Source organism: Esox lucius, chromosome 15 (assembly GCF_011004845.1).
Source record: "Esox lucius isolate fEsoLuc1 chromosome 15, fEsoLuc1.pri, whole genome shotgun sequence".
Lineage (NCBI taxonomy): Eukaryota > Metazoa > Chordata > Actinopteri > Esociformes > Esocidae > Esox > Esox lucius.
This window is the reverse complement of record NC_047583.1, coordinates 27,486,259-27,496,192: the sequence shown is the minus strand read 5'-3', so window position 1 is coordinate 27,496,192 and position 9,934 is coordinate 27,486,259. Positions and strand designations below refer to the sequence as shown.

General features: G+C 41.9%; 1 protein-coding gene across 1 annotated transcript; it reads right to left on the bottom strand.

The window, feature by feature from the left end:
• Nucleotides 1-6,186: 6,186 nt before the first annotated feature.
• On the bottom strand, nt 6,187-9,304 carry bdkrb1 (bradykinin receptor B1). The gene is made up of 2 exons (XM_010878714.3): nt 9,186-9,304; nt 6,187-8,287 (listed from the first exon to the last, which is right to left on the bottom strand). Exon 2 carries the CDS (start codon nt 8,256-8,258, stop codon nt 7,194-7,196), a length of 1,065 nt encoding a protein of 354 aa, XP_010877016.1. The 5' UTR covers nt 8,259-8,287; nt 9,186-9,304; the 3' UTR covers nt 6,187-7,193.
• Between the last annotated feature and the right edge of the window lie 630 nt (nt 9,305-9,934).

Genomic DNA, 9,934 nt, shown 5'->3' with positions numbered 1-9,934 from the left:
CAACCAATCCACATGTGTTTTGTGGATTTGGAGAAGGCATTCGACTGTGTCCCTCGCGGCATCTTGTGGAGGGTGCTTGGGGAATATGGGGTCCTGGGTCCTTTGCTAAGGGCTGTCAGGTCCCTGTACAACCGAAGCAGGAGCTTGGTCCGCATTGCCGGCTGTAAGTCAGACTTGTTCCCAGTGCATGTTGGACTCCGGCAGGGCTGCCCTTTGTCACCGGTTTTGTTCGTAATTTTTATGGACAGAATTTCTAGGTGCAGCCAGGGGCCGGAGGGTGTCAGGTTTGGGGACCACACAATTTCGTCTCTGCTTTTTGCAGATGATGTTGTCGTGTTGGCCCCTTCTAACCAGGACCTTCAGCATGCGCTGGGACGGTTTGCAGCTGAGTGTGAAGCGGTGGGGATGAAAATCAGTACCTCCAAATCCGAGGCCATGGTCCTCAGTCGGAAAAGGGTGGCTTGCCCACTTCAGGTTGGTGGAGAGTGCCTGCCTCAAGTGGAGGAGTTTAAGTATCTAGGGGTCTTGTTCACGAGTGAGGGAAGGATGGAATGGGAGATTGACAGACGGATCGGTGCAGCTTCTGCAGTAATGCAGTCGATGTATCGGTCTGTCGTGGTGAAGAAAGAGCTGAGCCGCAAGGCGAAGCTCTCGATTTACCAGTCAATCTACGTTCCTACTCTCACCTATGGTCATGAGCTTTGGGTCATGACCGAAAGGACAAGATCCCGGATACAGGCGGCCGAAATGAGCTTTCTCCGCAGGGTGGCCGGGCGATCCCTTAGAGATAGGGTGAGAAGCTCGGTCACCCGGGAGGAGCTCAGAGTAGAGCCGCTGCTCCTCCACATCGAGAGGGGTCAGCTGAGGTGGCTTGGGCATCTTTTTCGGATGCCTCCGGAACGCCTTCCTGGGAAGGTGTTCCGGTCCCGTCCCACCGGGAGGAGACCCCGGGGAAGACCTAGGACACGCTGGAGGGACTATGTCTCCCGGCTGGCCTGGGAACGCCTCGGTGTCCCCCCGGAAGAGCTAGAGGAAGTGTCTGGGGAGAGGGAAGTCTGGGCATCCCTGCTTAGACTGCTGCCCCCGCGACCCGGCCCCGGATAAGCGGAAGAAGATGGTATGGTATGGCATATACTAGGTCGACCATAACCAGGTATTGACAATTAAATAGCAATCTCTACTCCATCTCGCAGTCAAACTGCCGCAGCTTAACGTTTTGAAGATCTTGTACAAATCATCAAACCACAGGTTGTCCCACAACCTTGGCTTACTTTACTGGGAAAATAGAAGTGTGACAGGGGCTGTTTGGACTTGGATTATGCCTTTCTTTAACGTTTTAAACACGGGAGCTATCCCTTCAATAGCCTCTGCTTACAGTGGGTATTGAGCGTGGCATGGTCTATGGGGTCCTCTAGGTATAACCACAAGAGGCTGTGCATTGTTCATTAGCCCATCATCATAGTTATGCTATGACCACATGGAGAGTGGAACTTACGCTAACCTAGGATCTGTAGCAGCCACTTGGACTTCACAGACCTGACGGATCCAGTCATCATGTGGCATAAGATATACTTCCCGTTTACCCAAAACGGTGCACCCAAATCTTTCTCTACAGGCTTGGGCTGCTTTGGAAAATTCCACTCCCACCATATGACAAGGGACCCAGTCTACTACTCCACAGCACCTCCACACCCAAGGACCCAAGCTGTCTCACGTACCAAACACAGGTTTAGCGAGGGAGACATGGGGGTCCAAGCCCTCCACTTCAAAAAAGCGAGACACCACTCTCACATTTCGCACAGACCACGCACAAAAACCTTCCGAAGACCAGTATACATATTCACCCAGTCAAAAAAATCACTTTTACCATCTTCAAACCTCGCTTTCTCAAAACCAACATCCTGACGTTCTGAAACCAAACAACTCGTTTACTAAACCCTATGAAAAGGTATAAATCCTGTATACTCTAAATATGTCAGAGAAAAACCAGGGTTGTGTTAAGGAATAATCTCACTGGTTGATGTGCCCTGGTCCGTCTCCTCTGACCGTCTGCACCCCTCCCTCAGGCGGTTTAGCATTCCTGCGTGTTCCCGTCGGGTCACTCGTGGAGAGGCCAAAGAGGCAGCCGGAACTGTCTATTCTTGCAGGAACACAACATCTAAACAGCCGTTGTCTTGAGTCCCATGGGTATCTTCCCAAATCCAATGTCCAGTCGAATGTCTGGTGGTTGCTTCATAAATTTAAATGTAGCGCTTAGCATAGTTTCTTCCTCAACCCCGGATCCGTAGTTTTCTTTGGTCTCAGCCGTAGCAAAAAAGGTCCATAGAGCGAAAGGAGTCGGGGGCAATCTCGGTCACCAGCGGGGTTGGCTACGTCGATTGTAGGGAGCTGTTCACCACTGATGCAGTGTCACTGTGCAGGGTGGGATGATGCAAAACCTCTCAAAAGGTCCAACCTTTGCTGCAGATTTTATCGATAAGGTCCAACCTTAACTGCAGATTTTTAACCTTGCGGTCCAACTGCAACTGTATTGCGCTCTTACCTCCTTAGTTCAAAATTTAAGCCTGGGCACCTGTACTGATGAATCCCAAAAATTATTTAAGCCGGGCGCCCTGACTCTCACCCCTTTCGCAGCCAGTCCACGAGCGGGGGAGGATTTTAGGCTCCAGAGACCTAGTCTCCGGCCGTGCACGGATGACCAGCTAGGATATGACTCCCAAAGTGTGATGGCAATTCCATCAATCGATACACTTAACCTTTTCATGCGTGAGTTTCAAATATTCCTTACTGACCCCCCAGCGTGAGTTTTTTTGAACTCAGCATTTGAACTCACTCCAGCATTTGAATAGTCACCTTGCCAGGTAAGGAACACTACATGCATTGCATTGCAAGCTTCTCTTGTTGACTCGAATTCTAAGAGCTGGAAAAGTTGGTTAATGTATAACTGTAGCTAGCTAGAAAACGTCGGCTAACCGCTAGCAAACTTCAGCTAACCGCTAGCTAACAAAGTGTGACCAGTAATTCAGTGCAGTGAAAATGAATAAACTATATAAAAAGCATACAACAGGTAACGTAACTTCTAGAAGGTTTTTACAATGGTTTTGATCGGTTGTCAGCTCTTCCTGGAAATGTTAAGATGCTCTTTAGCTAATATAATTCGTTTTTGTGTATTAGTGTTGGCTGTCTGTTGGTACGTAAGTAACACTTCTTGTCCCGATTTGAATGCTTTCTACCTGGTTAATATCATAGTGTGGTCTTGAAACAATTACAATCAGGAAATAAAGTTATAAACACTGTTTGAGCTAAATGTGAGTAAATAACAGCGCGGTCTGACCAGCCATTGTTACATTACTTGTAGCTAGGCATGCTAATGGTGCGTTCTAAACAAGACGTTCTAATCACACCGGTGAGATCGTACGCTTCAGGGACCACTAGCTTGATCACACTGGTGTGATCGTACGCATCAAACAGTTAAATGAGTAAGTACAGAGACAAAATTTCCTTTGCACAATTGACAGTTTATTTGCAAATAGAGAGACTCCTCGGATGATTATTTTGTAAGCATTTGACGTGTCTCTCTATTTACAAATAAACTGTTATTTGTGCTAAGGGAATTTTGTCTCTGTACTTACTCCTTTAACCGTATTGCAAATAGGAATTGCAAATAGAAGAGGGCAGAACATTTACAAGCATTAAGTATAAAGTATGTACAAGTTGGATGTATAAATGTGCAATGAAGGCAAATTCAAGTGCAAATGACAGTTATGAACCCCAATTTGCCGCAAGTGTCTGGCACTCAAAAAGTTGGACAGCGTTGGCAGGTCTGCTGTACCACCAGTACAACATGTCCTGTTCTGTAGACATGGTCTTTATTTATTCATGTTGTACCAGTCCGATATGACTGTCCATTGAAATAAACCCTTTTGTTGTAAGAAAGTGTTCTTTTCATATGTTATTAATCTATTTTGATGGATTTTCCCATATATTTTGTGTTTTTACATATTTTGCTGTATTTATGATCTCAATATCACAATTTGTCAATATCATGCAACCCTACCTAGGTACATGGTCGTGTTGTAGCCTTTCATCATTAGAACCCAGGCCATGCACAGAGACAGGCAGTTCCCTGAGAGGCCAAAAATTAAGTATGTGGCGGGGTACATCGTTCCGTTCACCCAGTCTGTTCGAACGCAGGCGGAGTCAGGCATGTTAGACATGTTAACAGTTAACTGGTCTGATTGAGAGGCGGCAGTGCTGTTGAGTCCATCTTTGGGTGACTATGAATGCTTTGTTTTCTAGTCTCCCACTGCACTCAAATGGTTCAACAACAGAAGGTTTGTTTGGAGTCCTCTATGCCATGCAAAGTCTATGCATGCAAATTTTTTGGAGAACTTGCAACAGCCCGCTATTGGTGTTTGTGGTCCGCCTGTGGTCTCCGGTGTAGTTACTGTATTTGTTACAATAGCAAAATGAGTGGGATAAAGTTTTTGTTTGATATTTTAAATGTTATTTAACTACCTGATCGCAATTTAGTGGTGAGTTGTGTAAGGCCTTATTGCTAATCTTTGAAACACTCCGTGAATACTTACCTGAAAAGAAACAATTGATCTGGTTGATTTGATCTGGCACACATAACATCTAGTAAAATAATGGTCTCCATGTTTTTATTAGGGTTGTGTTTGTGGAAGGTGATGTAATATTTTTTTCCTCATTTATTTGAGTGAGGCAAGCTGACAAACAGCCTTATTGGATCGGCCCTTTGCTCTGTCAACATTTGACCACACACATTGTTACATTGAGAGATTTTCCACTGAAACACTGCGGAGAGAAACAATTGCACGTGTTGTTCAGGTTAAAGAAAACATGTTTTTATTCTCAAACAGATGTTTTCTCGGATATAAGTAAGTTTTAATATAAACATTTTTAAACCACAAATATGGCACCCAATGTAAACCCTAGTCCTCTATATATAGCAATAGGTGAAAATAGAATAGCTTTCATTATGGCAGAGTACACCATGACAATTTTAAAGATATGTTGGAGCTTTGGGAGCCCCAAATAGCAAATGCCCAAAAGATGGTCCAGATTTCAGATGACTAAAGACCAAACATGCCAAGATCAAATGATTGGTGGGTGAACAGCATTACTACTATATTAACAACAATTTGATATGATTTCTGTGGGTGGACGAATGTCAGTGGCATATAGCACACGTTGATACTGAGACAACACTTGTGAATGCGTAACCCACTTAGCCATTATTCTACATCCTGTAAACTTAAAGGGAAGAGACATTCTTTTTTATGTAAATAATCTGGAGATGATACATATCTAACCATGTAAATTGGTGTGAGCCAGTCGGCACATTCGTTGTGACGGACAGGTTGAAGTGATAACAATGTGCTTTATTTGGCTCTTATCTGGAAAATAACACATCAGTGATTTGTTGTCCTAGGCCGGTTTTTCTTTGGCTCTCACACTATATTTGTTTATGGGTCAGCTTTCTGGCACCACCCAGGACAATATTTGTTTTCCTCAGAATGCCCCCATTTGTGTGGTAAAGGTTAATCTGAGGTCCCTGGCATAAGTGGATGAATGCATTGGCTCTGGAAAAATGCAGTGTATATAAATAAGATGCGCATCCAGTCTTAAACATATTCATCAGTCACACTAAACGGACTTGGTCGTACGTCCGATGGCCTTCCTAGAGTCCGCCTGTTACCAGTTTTTCTTGATGGGGGATCCACTGAAACGGTGGTAGACCAGAGTCTGAGGTACTACTGTGAATAATGTATTGATTCGTTTATGTATTTAATACCCAGTACCCTAAATGGTTCTAAAAGCCAGGATTTCACTAGGAATTTAATAGCTTTTGCTCTAGAACCTGCACTATTTCAAGTCCCAGGGATGAGATTTTGGAGCTTTTGAAGTTAACTGTCAAATTGTTTTAGTGTGTGGCACTTTGTCTCCAGGAAATTCCCCCCGAGAGATAAAAATGTATATGTTTAAAAAAGCAGTGTTGTTTATCAATGTGGTCAAATTAGGAACAATAATTTCACAGTAGCGATTACTTTCTAAAATGGTCTAAAAACCATGGCAATTAGTAATAGGAACTGACAAGGCAAATGTATCATATTCAGTTTATTACTTCCACTGTGAATACCTTTGACAAAATGGACATTGAGGCCTACTCACAAATTATTACCGAATGTTGGTGGTCATCAACTCAAGTTAATCTTCGATGCATGCAAAGATCGGCCACCAGAACCAGGAAACAAATTAAGAGAAGGAGAGTTGAAGAGTTGAGCTAGGCAGACTTCTCCGCACACACTGATACTGTAATATTATTATGAAATGACTACAAAAACACTTTCAATCGGTGTTTTGAGAAACAGTATTCTCTGCAATGTCACACTGTAGATTTGGTCATGGTTCATTAAATATCTTGATTGAAAATATGAATGGTACAGGGACAGCTGAGGCACAGCAAATGTGGGTATTGGTATAGATATATACATACAATGGTTAGGGCTTCATTTAGAGGTGACATTTAAAAGTGACCATTTATCAAGAGAAATGCAAGCTTTTGTATCTGGAATGGTGAAACACTAATTTCATATCTACTCACTTAATGCTTTTTGAATCGATAATATCTAGAGACATCAGTGAAACTTTATTTGGATAGTCAATCTGTAGATGCTTTACAAACTATCTACCGACTGTCAATGACATTTTAATGAACTGTCTACTAACCCTATCCTTCACCTTAAACCTCCTATTTCTAACTACAACCCTTTCTGTCACCTTACACTAACATTCCAAAACCTAACCATAATGTTAACCTTAGCAAGCATTTACTTGGTGTTTGATAGTTTGTTGATTGTTACGAATATCTGTAGCGCATCTACAGATGGTAATAACTATCCTAATAAATACTTTTTTATATTGTGCCAAAATCTTGAACAGTTACATTTTGCATTAATAGTGACTATGTGACATCCAATCGACAATGGGAGTACACAGAATACGCATCATAAAACATCTGCACTGTCACACCGCATGCATAATGTGCTAAAAATCTAAACCTGATATCAATACACAATGTGGTTCTATTGCACATAAGAATTTTTCAACAAACAACATGCAATATGAAAAAAGCAATATAAAAAGCAAATAAATGCCATAGACCATGTTTATATTACAACAGGTTTGATTTGATCAGTCCTGTGGAGATAGGTGGATACAACTGAAAGCTGATATGCAGTTGAATAAGAGCTCCTGCGACTCATTGTTCTCCTGTAGATGGTGCTAACTTTCTTCCTGAAGTACTGACCGGAGAAGACATACAGCACAGGGTTAAGGCAACTGTTCAGAAACGCCAAGTAGGTTGAAAACTGGGTTCCAATGTCCAGGGTTTGATGCCAAGTCTCATCCAGTAGCTCTGCATCACACAGCGTATCGATGAGGGTGAAGAGTTGAAATGGACTCCAACACACAAGAAACAGAAGTGTCACAGAATAAATAAGTATGTTAGCTTTCCTGTCATTTCCATACTCAATGTAAACATGCTCCCTCCTCCTCCATAGGGCTTTGATGATATTCCCACTGCAGGAAATAATCACAATAACAGGAAGAACAAAGCCCACTATGTTCATCAGGAGATTGTTGGCCAGCTTCCAAGATTTCGTAGAGTGGTCAGGATACTCCAGAACACACGCCATTGTCTGAAGTCTGTCAACAAATATGACCTTTCTATGGACTGTTGCCAACACACCCAACAACAGTCCAAATAGCCACAGGCCAAGGCAGACCACCCACGCGTAACACTTCCTCCGTAGCCATCTGGCCCTAATGGTCCTCGCTAGCGCTAAGTAGCGATCCACACTCACCATGGTCAACAGGTAAATGCTGGTGTAGGTGTTGACGAGAATAGACTGGCTGACTATATGACACAGGAAGTCTCCGTAAGGCCAGTTGAAGTCATTGAGGATGTTCATGGCCCAAAAGGGCAAGCAGGCCAGGAGGAGCAGGTCAGCCAGGGCCAGGTTTCCCAGGTAGATCTCTGGGACTGTGCATGGGCCTCTCTGAAGAAGAAAGACCAGCAGCACGAAACCATTACCCAGCAGCCCTGTCACGCAGAGGGTGAAGATATAGGGAGGGACAATGGTGTGGACCAGGATCCATTCTGTGGTGTTGTTGAGAATGGTCTCGCTGGTGGGTAGGAATGTGCTACTGTTATGTGACAGGAGCTTCATCATGGAGACTGACCCGGAACTGTGATGCTTCTCTGAAAACGTCCAAATGAAAATGTCAACATGAAGTCATATCCGCAATCGTTCATGACTGTGTCCTTAAAGGGTGCATTAATAACATATTTATAACAGCTGTATAACACAAACACATACGTCATAAGCTATCATATGCAGTTTTAAATAGTTAGGAATGTCATGGAGGATTTGGAGTGGCGCAGTGGGGACACACACACAGCACAACTGCGTCACTGCCGCCAGGTGTTGAAAGTATCACTATAAACTTGGATAAACATGTCCACAAAAAAGATGTACTAAATGGGAAAAACAAATTGTCAAGACTTTAGTGACAGCTGTGAAAAGGGGAAGATGCGCAGACGATTAGTAAGTGCATAGATGACGTTTGATTTGGAACATCGCGTTGATTCCGTGGTTGAGCTATTTCGTGAGGAGAATACTTCTTGTTATGTGGATGGAATATGGCATGACTATAACGTAATTTGGGTAAATAAATATCTGATTTAGTGCCACCCCCACAGACATTAGAGTTTATGACAATTATTCCAGACCCATTACAGCTACCGTTATAAAATAATTTATAATCAGCATGACATTTTCTTATTATACCTTATAAATATTAAAACTATTTGGGACACCTTATGACAAATGTTATGGATAATTAATATTTTATTAAAGCATAGTAAAGTAGTAAAGTAAGTAGTAGTAAAGTGTTAATACTTATATATGCTTACTATTCATTAATTAATAGCTTCTTGTCAAGGTAAATACGAATGTCCCTTTGTTTCTGTCTGTCGGTTTTCTACAAAACTACTTTGTTTTTTATCATTAATTGACATGCTTGTCTCACAAAGTCATATTTCATAACATCATCCATAGGGATATCATTTAGAAAATGTATTGTAATAAATTGCTTACCTTGTCCTGATCTGTTGAATTTTGTGAAAGTTTCCGTAGGAGAAAATACATCAGTTAATCGCAGACATCTATAACCCAGAAGACCATGCTGTTTGCCTTTAAGATGTTCACTGAGTTAAGAAGAGATCATATTGGAAAATGTGATTCTGTATACAACATTTTTCCACACCCTTATCCCAGTGTTTACATCACCTTGTTTATATGCTACTTTCAGTTTGTCTCCTGAGGGGCCAAAGGTCAAGTCTGAATGTACAAATACTCAAGGAAAGAACATTAATTCTCTCAAGCAAAAAGTTTGCTCTCCAATGGTACAAATGTATATATTAGAATATTGACCACTTTTTTAATTATTTTTAAAGAATCATTTTTTGAATTATTTTCAAACATTGTTAAAACTTCTGTAGATTTTTAACGTTAACAGTGAAAATATCACAGATGAGTTCAGTTTTGCACTACAATGAAAGTAAAATTAAACTGTTATAGAAATAAAAGATAGCTAGCTAGCTAGATATAATGTTAACATTCATTGGGAGTACATATGTTTTTTAAGTTGTCCAATTAGCTTCAGTAGTCAAGATCACATCTTTAGAAATAGCTTTGCACATAATATGTACTAATGTGCACATAATGTAAAACGGTTACATATTTCCAGTGGCCAACAACTGTTGGCGCATTTATTAGAAAATGGAAGAAGTTCAAGATGACGGTCAATCTCCCTCGGTCTGGGGCTCCATGCAAGATCTCACCTC

Excerpts from the sequence above, each read along its gene's own strand:
- bdkrb1 (XM_010878714.3), bottom strand. The coding sequence starts at position 8,258 with ATGATGAAGCTCCTGTCACATAACAGTAGCACATTCCTACCCACCAGC.